Below are 12,466 nucleotides of genomic sequence, written 5' to 3'. Positions count from 1 at the left end.
GTTAGCGCAGAGAGGGCACCGTCCTGTGAAAAGAGGGTATTAGAGTAAACACACATTCAAGTCATTAAGAGATGCCACATAACTTCGGGCGGTCTGCATAGACACCAGGGCTCCTCAGAGACTCTGCAGGGATCTGTCATCTGTCCTTGTTGCATGGTTTTTAAAGGATTCGGCTAGAGGACTGTGATAACTCACTGTGATGTATTAAGCTTGTTGTTCAGGACACTTAAAGTGTTCTGTGGCTTGGGGAATTGTGCAAAGTCCTTCGCCCCCCATTCTGCTAAAACTGCAATGTTTTTGAGTTAATGTTTTCTTGAACATACAAAATGTAATAATGGCCAACTGAGCGGAAAACTTTGTTCTGGCTAACATTTTGTTGGAACTGCGTACCAAGGTAAAAAAATTAGCTGCAATATACTTGGACTCTGTTTTCATGTTGATTCAAGTTCTTCATTTTTCTAACCAAGAAACCAAAAATTAGACAGTTGACTGGAAATAACTTCAGAATCTATACTAGGGACCAAATTTTACATTCAAACAGAAATTTCAATCTTGCTTTCTTAATGGGCCATGATGTTTCAGTATAACATACACCAACTCTCAATATCCTCATGGATACCCATCATTTAAAAATGGTGAATGCAGTATCAGTCAAGTTTCCAAGGTTATAATACTAACTTCACATATTCAGGTGTTTATACAGTTTTTTTAGAACTTGATGACACCATTTTTTCAATGTGGTGGTCTTTAGAGTGTTGTTACTTTATTCATGTAAATGAATGCATTTTTCTTTACTTTTTTCATTTGTTCTCTTTTATTTACTCACACAGTTGATGAGGATTCCTTCTCTCGGATCCTTCTCCATCTCTCGTGCATGGATGAAGGTCATAAGGGTCACTCCGATGTGAGAAATGGCATACGCTGGGCAAAGGAACAAAAACTAAAAGATAAGACAAAAAAAACTTAGCCTGGTAATCCAATATCCTATGGTCATACAGGGCTTGAAATCCTTTTTTCTGTATAATGTTACCTGCACTGGTGCAGGTAACATTGAAAATTACCTGCATCAGACAAATTCTACCTGCACCACTCCGAATGTAGGAATTTTAGATCATACTAAAATAGTTCAGGGACCATTGCTATTTTCTCTTTTATACTTTATAGGTAGTAACAGTCAATGCAGCTATATGACAATCTATATACGGCTACATCATAGGACATTTATGTATAAACTCAGTACATGGACCAGTGCAGGTAGACACCAGAAATAACCTGCACAGCTCCAATTTTACCTGCACTAATATGCAGGTGGAATTTCGAGCCCTGTCATGGCTGCCAAGTGTCTTGGTCCTCTTATGCAAATAGGATGAAAAGACTTGGCAGCGACATTAACCCTTAAACTGCCAAAACCGGATATATTGGCACACATATACATGCCCTGTGTGCCGTGCCCGGATATATCCGGGATAGCGTATTCCCCCGAAGTAGCAGCTTTGCGCGCATGTAGCGCACGAACCCCGTAAGTTAGGGGTTTCTTTTTGGAGGTCATCGGCCAACCCTGGCCCTTATAGCATTTTATAGGGCTGAAACTCTGGCAGTTTAAGGGTTAAATTTTGTATCATTATAGGTTTGAATACCAGTCTACACAAACATTGCCCTCACAAGAAACTATTTGCTATTTACACAATTACGACCTTGGCAATGATCACCTTCCCAAACGTCTTCTCAAAGATTAATCTATTCAATAGTATGCCATTACGGGTAGGCCACATTATGTTAACTTCTTGGCTGTCAGATACACTCAACATGTTTTTCTGACAAAATGTATTAAGTTCAATCTGATTGTTGTGAAATAAAAAAATTGTAGAAAATAATGTTCACCGCCTTATAAAGCTGAAACCCTTGACAATGTGTATTGCTGACTTATTAAGATGCCATTACACTTATAATTACATCTGCCAGACAGACTTGCCCCTCAAACTGCAAGAAATAAAGTTTCAATTTTTCACATTGTTTCAAGACAACATGCCCGTGGACCGCCCTAGGATTGTCATGCCTTACTCAACATGGCAAAGATTTAGCCAGCAAAGCAATATCCCATAAGAAAATTCTGTTGCCACCTATGACTACACTAGTGGCCTTACTTGGCCTTGTAACCAGCCTTGACACTGCAAATCTTAGTTTTCCCACTAGATGAGAAAATTTATGCCATTACTTATTCGCGACAACATGTGAATTCAAATTCGAACCCACAGGGAACTGCGAATGACGAACATAGAAAATGACGGACACAGTCAGTGCAGCTGAAATGAGGGTACTATCTAAGAAATAATTGACATAATGTATATAATGGGAGCTGAAATGTGCGAACTCCTCAGCTCTCAAGGACAAGAATTATGGTGATGATGAGTCTGATTGACAATAAGGATTTAATGTAAACTAACATGATAACGTTATATGACGTAACACCTTCCGGTTTAATTTGTGAATTCCAGTTTAATTTGGGACTCCCATTTCAGTAATCTTAATGGCTTAGTATCACATATGTTAGGTAAAAATATGAGGTAAAGACTATGTAGCAGCCTTTTATCACCCCCTGGGGATTAGCCTAACTCCTCAAAATTCTGGGAACTGGAGCTAGAATTCTGAGAACTAAAACCAGAATTATTGTTCAGGTCGTCTCTTATTTAAGTTCATCGTTGAGTGCCAAAGGCATGGCAATTTTGGGGTGGGGTGGGGTGGAGTGGTAAGTATGTTGATTGGTACAAATTGAGAAAAAACACTGGAACTAAAAACTACACAATGTTGTCATCATTGTTGGCCAGATATTTTGGAATGGAGTAAGCGACTGTCAAACCTACACATTCAACAAGTCAGACCCCCTCAGTCTACATAAAATATGGACCACCTGGCCAATGTGACCTACTAAATTTTGCTGGTCCCTTTGATAATTTTTCCCATTGACACAAACATTAGGAACCCTGTCTGCGTAAAAGTGACCACCTGTCCACGGAGACCAGATTTCATTGGTCCCCTGAAAGTCATCTTCCTGAGTAGGTTTGACTGTAATGTTATGTATGATACTTAACAGTGTTTTATACGACGGCTTCAGGTGAAGAAGGACAATTCAATTTAAAAAAAGAACATGTAATGATGTACAAACCCCACTTGGGCCATCCATTTTCTTCACATGTTCCCGTCTTTGCTGCCCTACATAATGAAATACAATGAGATACATGAAAATATTAGTTTCAGAACCAAACTGAAATAATTCCAATTTCATAATACACAAAGACCTTTATCATTTGTGACACTAATATGCTATGTATGAAGTAGTACCAGTTGTTGTATCCAGTATATGATTACATTGTTGCTGGGGTAAGGGTAATTGTATTATAATTTGTAAATTTTGATGGGGGGGAGAGTTTGTATAAGCCACATGGCTTTTTTCTCCCCCCCTTGCACGTTCTGTTGTTTTCTATAATTTTCTGTATGTTATCATTTTTTAAAGTGCAAAATAAAATCAATCAATCAATCAAGAGTGACGGGTAGGCAGCAGTCGGCTAGACTATAGTTACATACCGTGCTTCCAAGCGGCTCTGTCCAGTGGGCCCACCCTAGTTCGACTGAACTTGTATGCACAGCTACTGTAATGACCTATATGCAAGAAATATTCCAAATGAAAAAGAAATCTTACCTGACAAATTCCTCCATAAGTTGCACTAACTCTTCCTCCGTCATGCTACTGTAAGATCTGATCCTAGACTGGATAGCAGGGCTACACTTCGGCATGGCTCTTCGTACTGGGTCACTCGAGATGTTTATCACCCTGGGAAAAAGTTTTATTGTTATAGGGGGGCGACTACTCTCTCTTCGCAGACGGGCTGAATTGTGAGGAGCTTACAAGGCTAAATTGCAAGTGTCTCTAGCGAGCTGCTATTCCGGCGCCACTCAGGTGACTTCAATACTACTGTCGCATTACTGTCTGGAGCGAGCTGCCATTAGGCGCCACTCACACATTTGACCTCAATACGACAGAAATTAACCCAGGTGCAGCCATAGGACTAGGTTTTGAACCACTCACACCAGGAAGGACCCCTGCTCTTTTATGTGCTCGAGGTGTGACTCTCCTCAAACATGGGACCTCCATTTAACGTCTTATCCGAGAGACGGCCCTAGCCAAAGCTAGGTACTCATTCTCACCTGTTTCATTAACAACTCTCTGTTAGAGGACAACAGGTGGATGCTATGGCTCAATGGAGGAGACAAAGAGAGACGCCGTGCATAAGACAACAGGTGCTTTCACACTTACCGTCCGTGAGGCCTGAGGATTGGAAGAAGAGCCTTGGAAACATGAAGGGGTCCGAAGAAGTTTGTCTTTATCGACTCCTCTGCTTGGACTGCAAATGGAGTTTCATCCGCAACCTAGAAGTATTTTTTTTAGGGTAAACATCATGTCATGTATTACATGAACTTGCGATAGATTTTGATTAAGGATAATTAAAACTGTATAGTCAAACTTGGTACAAAAAATGAACAGATTGATAAGGTAGAAATTCTTAAAGAGATGGAATTTTACCTTAAAAGAGAGTACCAATGCTGCATAAGTAATCCTGAGGTATATATAATTTATATACTTCAGATATCAACTCATAATTAATCAAGACAATCTTGAGAAGGCGTCTTTTATGATGTTTTTTTTTTTCATGTGGGCGTATTATGGCACCAGATGGAATATGACAGTTCATGTTATGTTTCAAACATGACAATTGGTTAATGTCATATTAATGTGTCGTATTGACCTTGAATGCAATGCCTGCATTGTTGACTAAGACATCCAGGCCCCCATGGGTGTCCAACAGGTGGGTTTTCAATGCCTGTATGCTGTGGTCATCAGTGATGTCCAGTTGGTGGAAGCGGGGACTCAGGCCCTCTTTCCTCAGTTTCTGGACAGCCTCTTCCCCTCGGTCAGAGGAACGGGCTGAAAAATGTATATTTCAAATCGGGGGACCTGGCGCATCCCCATCTTGTATTCCGAAGCTAATCAAAAGGGGCGGTACAACTTTGTCATGTGTTAGCATGTCGACTGATGATGATGATATTTCAAATCATTTTGTTCACTTTGACTGACATACAATACTTATAGCTACGAAGCTTCTGCCAAAGTGTTCTTACGTGCTCCACTCCTCATCTTTGTATTGCATATGGTTTAGACATATGGCACATGTCAGTGACACAGTGACCCAGACGCTTAACAACTGTTACACCATGCTCCTTTGTTATACAAAATAGAAATTGTGAGATTTCTAACAAAGTCAGATGTTTCAGACAACATCCGCTGCCTAGCTTACGTCAGTAAATTGTGGATGCATCAGAGTCCTTTAATAACAAAAGACAGCGGAAAGACATAACATTCACTGTCTTGCTTTCATTAGCATTTTTTTGCATATAGGTTAGACATATATATGTCAGTGATACAGTGAGAGACACAGAAATCGTGGTAAGATTTCTATCAGAGTCAGGTGTTTTAGACAACATCCGCTGCCTTGCGTACATCAGTAGGTCATGAAGTCTTTTAATGACAAAAGAAAATAGAACAAAAGCATTCGCTGTCTTGCTTTTATCAGTAAATTGTGGATGCATCAGAGTCCTTTAATGGCAAAAGGCAACGGAAGCTGTCTAAAACATCTGACTCTGTCCTAATTTTATTCCGTAGATAGTAAAATTGATTCTGTATTCTTTTTTGTGCATTCTCTTTGGTGTATCTGTATGGTATATTTTGTACCTGGATATTTTGATATCTTTTAAACCTTCATCACTGTAAATAGAAGTTAGCATCATACAAACTTTGATGCTATTTCTTATCACTTTTGCAAAAATTTTATTTTATAGTTTTGATGTTATTTGTGAGAGGGTAGCGAACTGCTGAGGATGAAAGTTTTGTGATATTTTGTACATAGACAGATGTCAGAAAAATTAAGGGAAGGTCTGACTATGGACCCCTAGCAACTTTTACTAAACTGTACAAAAACTTCACAATTCTCATCTTTTGAAAATGTCTTGGTCATGAGTTTTGGGAAACAGATAATTCTTAAGTTTGTATTTGTACATACGAGTAGCAAGTTGGTCACACCCCTTATACCCTTGATATTGTTTCGACCCCCTTAAATGCTAACCCTGACATGGTGGTGTCCGAACATATTGGGTCACAGTTGGAACATGGGGGAGTATACCAACTAATATATATGGACAACCATTGCACTGCAATTACCCGTCAGGTAGACGATGCCATCAAAGTCCTTGCAAAGTCCACGAACTATCTCCAGACCGATGCCTCTGTAAGATCCAGTCACCTGATTGATAGGAGCAAATGATATTGTTTGCACAAGTTTCAATTTAATGTCTTAAAAGTACAAAAATGTCTAAAATCACCTAGCCAAAACCAGTAATTAGCAGGTGAATTCCTCTAATGCCAAACACTTCGCTTGTCAAAGAATTGAACAGTTCACAGTAAGGTATACAGTCAAACCTGTCTATAGTGGCCACTCAAGGGACCGGAAAAATGTGGCCACTATAGACAGGTGGCCTATGTATAGAGGTGGCAACTTGTAGATAAAATACCCAAGGGACCGACAAAAAGTGGCCACTATGGACAGGTGGCCCCTCTGTAGAGGTGGCCCCTAATACAGGTTTGACTGTATTACCAAAGCTACACGAGTCATCGTCCCCGAGTCAGTCTGCCAGCCTCAGAAGTTCTTGTACTGGTCGCACAGGTGAAGGGTCATGACGCAGCCGCTTTAGCGTAATGACACTGCGATACCCTGGAAACCAGACTTTTGGCCAGGTTCTGCAGAGAATCTGCTCGGCAGCCAAGGCAGGCCTTCCCGAGGACCTTAGATAAGCACCCCGGGGATTTGCCATGCAGGCCTAGTCGGTATCACTGTGACGTTACGTACGTAGGTCATGAGACACCGCCACTTCTTTTCCGAAGTATCAAATAAAAGGTCAATTTCTCCCGTTCGCCTTTTCCTCTCTCTCTCTCTCTCTTTGAGTCTCTCTCTCTGAGTCTCTCTCTCTCTGAGTCTCTCTCTCTCTCTCTCTCTCTCTCTCTCTCTCTCTCTCTCTCTCTGTATGTGTGTGTGTGTGTGTGTGTATGTGTGTGTGTGTGTCTATCTCTCCTACTCTCCTATCTCTCCCTCTATCTCATGATCTATCTCTGACTATTGATTGGCATTGAGGCAACTATAACCGACGCACACAAACGCATATACACGCACTCTCTGAAGCTCTCTCCTCTCATCTCTCTCCCTCCTCTCTCTCTCTCCCTTTCTCAATCTCTCTCCATCTCCCTCCGACTCCCTCTCAGGCTCACACACACACACTAAGGAGGTTTTCACGGAAGTATACCGTGGAAACAAAAACGTACTACAGGTGATCTGAACTAATAGTGAAAAACAAGGTCCTTACATGGGGGCATTAATATCCTTGGATCATGAAGCACAGATGTCAGTGAACACCAATTACTGCTGGGTCAATGGCATGCGTACGTACCTCAAGTCAAGGACAACTTTATGCTACAAGGATGAGCGTTGAAGTCATGGAAATCACCAAATCATGACTTGACCTTCATCATCACCCACGCTCTTATAACGCGAGGTGGCTAATTGACGAAATTTGCTGGCTAGATTGACGTTCGTTTTGTCCGTTAAGACCCCTCTAACTTACGGTAACTCCACTTCTAGTAAGCTTCATCTGATCAAGGGTCTAGTTGAAGGGTTGGAGACTGACGGCAATGGGAGACCACGCAGGTCAGAGGCCTCTAGGCGGCCGTAGTGGTTCGGGTGGCAAAGGAAGAGTGGCACCTGACATATTAAAGTCAAGTGGAGGTTCCAGGAAAGTGTGGCCATGGACTCCTTGTATCCTGATCTCCAAGCATTAGGTAGAACTTTGTCCCAATATATAGGGGCAGTCTTTGCTGGCAGCCAAGATTTTGTCATTGGAAGGGCTGCTTATACATAGAATTAGATTTGTAACAAAGGAACAAAATCTGCCATATCAAATGTTGTGACGTTTGCAGATTAAGGTGTCTTTTATATAATTAATAAGGCGAAAATGTAGGCATTAGCCTTCTAATGTACTTGCTGCGCCCAGAAACAGCTGCCATGTAAAAGCAGGCTCATCGAGAATTGTTTCTGTTGTAGTTGTAAAGAACGTCTATGTCAAATTTCATGCGCAATGTTTCCTCTAATCGGCTTGACAATTTGTTTTTTGTTACGTGGCTGGCAAAGGATACCCGACGGCGTTTCCACGACTGCAATGGTATAACTATGTGGTAAAATACATACTGATCGTTTGTTGATTTGTTTTCTTATTGGCACACGACTGCGATTTGGTGTGAGGTTTATGATAGATCTAAAATAGATGATATATTCATGTTCTGTGTGACACTATCTTATTTTGCAATTAGCCCACGGGCATGATCTGTATCTGTATCTATCTTCTTCTTGGCTGGACTTCGCGAACGGAGATCATCTAGGGGTTAGGTCCACGTCGGCCACATGCTCGTTGATGGCTAGTCAGTCCTATGCGGGACAGACACACAGAGTGCCTGTATCTGTATAGCCGGTATAACCGCCGTTCGGCGTAACACACCAGCTTTGCAGGCACGCGGCGCGGCAGCAGCTGGTTATATTACACCGGACGACCCGTCACACCTAACCGAATACCGATCTTGTAATAAAGATATTATTACAAATATCAACATATGCAGTCGTTGGTGCTACACAAGCCACCCCTACATGTCGCTTTGAAGTATATTTTTGTAGATCCACGCCTAGCGATGCTAGTGAGGCAAACATACCAAGGAAACGTAGCGTGGATACAGGAAAATATCTCTTTATTTTTCCCCAACGAATATATACTTCCAGTGAAAGAGTTTCATACGTCAATAACAACAAGACAAGAAAACATAGCTGAAGTCGAATTGATACGTATACAAATACAAGGGATATGTTCAATATAATACCAACTAAGAAGGCTGCTGACAATAGATAATTGTCATTTTATATGGTCCAAAACGTTGTCGACAAATTATCCTTGAATTAAAAAGAACTTAATTCAATCTGAAGAATAAGTGTATTTGTCATTGTCACTAATAGCAAACTAATCCGGTGCATCAACACAATATGACATGAATTAAAATCTGGTGTACACTTAAACTTTGGCAGTTTTTTTTTTTTAACTTTTCGCTTCATCTTTCAATGTTACTGATCAAAGCATCCGCATTCCGTCCGGATGAGGTGTTCACGTGTTGATCATCTCTTCAGTTTCTCACCACATGTACATAGCCGGGTAACGCCTGGGGGGGAAATACAAGAAAGTTGAAGTAGTTTCTAATTGGTCATCGTCATCTAGCACATCGTCAATATATATATATATATATATATATATATATATGTATATGTAGATAAATACTCTTGCTTTGATGTGAAATAATGGAGTAGCATTCTTCCAAAGATCGAGGACGAAAATATACCATACAAATGCTCAACGGTACCTGAAGCTAACTTCCACAAAATACCTATATCACAGAGTTACACTTCTGATAATTGAATTTCAGATTGCTGTATGGTAACGGGGTGCAAAGTATACGACAATTCTTGAGAAATTGAAAAAGAAACGACAAAATCATTTTCAACAGCAATCTACAACCATATCATAGCTTGCGTCATTTGACCCAGAAAAATGGTAGCGTGGCAGTCACACGCTCGTTGAAAAAAGCAACACTCAAGTAGAAGAAAGAAAACTATATTTCCCTTCTCTATGATTACTAGTATGTTGAACAGGGTCAGTTCCGTATCTTTGTATGGTTGGATTAGAACAGAAAGGTTGAAGTGTTCAGAGTAAGCCAGTTCTGTCCTAGGGTTTACGTTCTGTGTATGGCAACCACGTGTCGGGCTTTTCATTGCTATTCCTTCTGGGCAGTTTTATAAGTTGATAAGTTGTTCTTTATCCACAAGTAGTGTGGCTTATTGCACCTAATGGAGTGTGTAATGCGACATAATCTTTCCACGTATTGTAGAAGGCCGAAACATTTACAAAAAGTGCACATTTAAGCTTGTTCAGAGATATGCTGATTTATATTCTTTTCGTCGTCACCTGATGTAAGCAATTGAGCCTAAGATTTCAGCGGTGCTGATTCAAATGACTCTTGAGGAATTCTATCTGGTATCTTGACTTTGCCATGCTGGCAATAGGCTAGCATCTCGTACATAGAGCTAGATTCTACTTGAGATTTCCTCCTACTTTTCTCCCTGCCTACATGTGACGTAAACAGACATAGTGAGTATCTAGTTGTTGATGTATCCATGCTTACAGCATTTTAGTTCAGGAAACGTTGATACCAGTATTCACATTAACGCCATTTCGAGTAAGTTGACACCCATGCAGGCCACGCCTCATATGTTCTTAGTTCGTCAAATTTTCTTCAGTTTTTCTTGGTACCGGTAGTTAAGAGAAGTATCCAAAAGAATCCACGTTTGACTCTATTCTTAGCATATTTGCCCCATGTGTAGATCTACACTGCCTTATATACAACAAAAGGAATTAATAGCTTCTTCCATGGCTTCCATGGACCGTCTGTCATATCTATTTGAGATTTCCTCCTACTTTTCTGCTGCCTACAAGTCTAGTGACGTAAACAGACCAAGTTGTATTCAGTGAGTATCTAGTTGTTGATGTATCCATGCGTACAGCATTTTAGTACAGGAAACGTTGATGCTAGTATCCACATCAACGCCATTTCCAGTAAGTATATGTAACTCTCCATCTTCATGTCTACTTGTCCCCCCAACTACCTGGAGGTCAAGGGACTAGGTGGGTAGGTAGGTAGGTATATGTAACTTTATATATGGGCCAGGTGCCCGATTCTAATGAAACAAGTCAAATCTCAGCTTACGTGCGTTTCTGCTTGTCCGCTGCTTCCCTAGGTCTGCCGGGCTGGTTGGTGACCAGAGGCATCCTCTTGTAGTACCTGCCATACTGCCGCATGCAGCTGGGCGGGCGGAGTCTGCTGGGCAGGAGGCACGGGTCGGCTGCAGCCTGGCGACTCACTAACAGCGCCACAAGGTCTCCCTTCGGCTTCAGGCCTTCATCTGTGGAAATGTACATGTTCAATATATGTTTATCTATCAAATATATAAATCTACATCTAGCATGTTATGGCTTTGGGGTAATTCTCAGCCTGGCGACTCACTAACAGCGCCACAAGGTCTCCCTTCGGCTTCAGGCCTTCATCTGTGGACATGTACATGTTTTACAACATATGTTCATCTATCAAATCTATCAACAATCAAGGCACGAGTACCTTCCGCTACGGCCAAAACGACCCTGTCGGAAACTCAAAATCCTCGCAAATTTAACGATCTTAAACTCGGCGCAGGGTGACATACGGCCTCTGTATGGTCGCAATAGGCAGTGTTTCTGTATCTACGGGACCGGAACTCATGTGGTCGTGGCCAGGTGGCCGCTATAGACTATTTCTTAATGTTTAGGTCAATGGGAAAAGTCCAAAGGACCGACAAATGTGACCGTAATGGCCAGGTGGTCCCTATGCAAAGATGTTCGCTAATACGGGTTTGACTGTATATACATCCAGCTGTATGTTATGGCTATTGGGTATTTCTCAGCAAGGCGCACCGAATGGGGAAGTAAATCTGCAGCAGCAGCACAGAAGAGACCACGAAAATTTATGGTGCTTCCTGGTGTTTTCTTCCTGGTGTTGGAACAAAGCTGAAAACTGTTCAACTATACGCTCACTTTTAATTTGCCTCGAGCCACTTTTAGAAAATAAATCTGATGGGAAGGGTGTCCTATTCTAGAGCAGATGGACGGATACCACTTATTTTGTAGATAATTACAAGTGAATCTAACTCTGTTATCTGCACCATTTTGTGAATCGGTTCTTATCGTGCAAAACATCTCGTGTGGCAGCTTGTATGGCGTCAGAAATATCCAGTTCGTCCGTCCAATTTCCTGCCAAGCTTCACGGTGACGTTTACCTGCCAAGTTCAGGTGACATCACGTCAAACCTCCCCCGCTGTCGCCTTGTATCAGACACGGCGTGGGGATATGCACGTATACACGTCAGGTGTAAAAATAGCTAAACAACCAACTGTGAATGAAAGCTCAAGTACATGTCTTGTCTTGCTTTGCGTGAGATTGGATTGTTAGTTAACATCAAGCACATGTTTCACCGGGTTTAGTGTAGTTTACAATAATATTACTTAGAATTAGACATAAGTGTCGTCCATGAAGAAACGCCTTTGTCAGGTACTTCATTTTTTTTTTATTATCTGTTGTATTTCATTCCTGTAATATATATATATATATACAGAGAGAGAGAGAGAGACAGAGAGAGAGACAGAGAGTAATCTCCAAGCAGATCTTGCTGTGCAAATGGAAGGAG

General features: G+C 41.3%; 1 protein-coding gene and 1 long non-coding RNA gene across 2 annotated transcripts in view; both read right to left on the bottom strand.

Moving 5' to 3' along the window:
* Positions 1 to 814: 814 nt before the first annotated feature.
* Positions 815 to 6,850, bottom strand: LOC118432795 (carbonyl reductase [NADPH] 1-like). Its single transcript, XM_035844415.1, has 7 exons — positions 6,705 to 6,850; positions 6,272 to 6,353; positions 4,803 to 4,981; positions 4,313 to 4,425; positions 3,698 to 3,829; positions 3,164 to 3,210; positions 815 to 921 (listed from the first exon to the last, which is right to left on the bottom strand). The coding sequence occupies exons 1-7, from the start codon at positions 6,720 to 6,722 to the stop codon at positions 815 to 817; spliced, it is 678 nt and encodes a 225-aa protein (XP_035700308.1). The 5' UTR covers positions 6,723 to 6,850.
* A 4,388-nt stretch (positions 6,851 to 11,238) lies between these two features.
* LOC118403681 overlaps positions 11,239 to 12,466 on the bottom strand; it is a 10,111-nt gene continuing 8,883 nt past the window's right edge. Inside the window, exon 3 of the long non-coding RNA XR_004829674.1 lies at positions 11,239 to 11,295. This is a non-coding gene — a long non-coding RNA (uncharacterized LOC118403681). The remainder of the gene's footprint in view (positions 11,296 to 12,466) is intronic.

This window comes from Branchiostoma floridae, chromosome 16 (genome assembly GCF_000003815.2).
Source record: "Branchiostoma floridae strain S238N-H82 chromosome 16, Bfl_VNyyK, whole genome shotgun sequence".
Classification (NCBI taxonomy): domain Eukaryota; kingdom Metazoa; phylum Chordata; class Leptocardii; order Amphioxiformes; family Branchiostomatidae; genus Branchiostoma; species Branchiostoma floridae.
This window is presented reverse-complemented; position numbering and strand designations above follow the sequence as displayed.

What these genes read in the sequence shown, in the direction of transcription:
- LOC118432795 (XM_035844415.1), bottom strand. An exon ending in ATGCAGGCATTGCATTCAAG is followed by an intron (nt 4,426 to 4,802) that starts GTCAATACGACA and finishes AAATACTTCTAG; the next exon opens with GTTGCGGATGAAACTCCATT. An exon ending in CTTATGGAGGAATTTGTCAG is followed by an intron (nt 3,211 to 3,697) that starts GTAAGATTTCTT and finishes TTCATTATGTAG; the next exon opens with GGCAGCAAAGACGGGAACAT.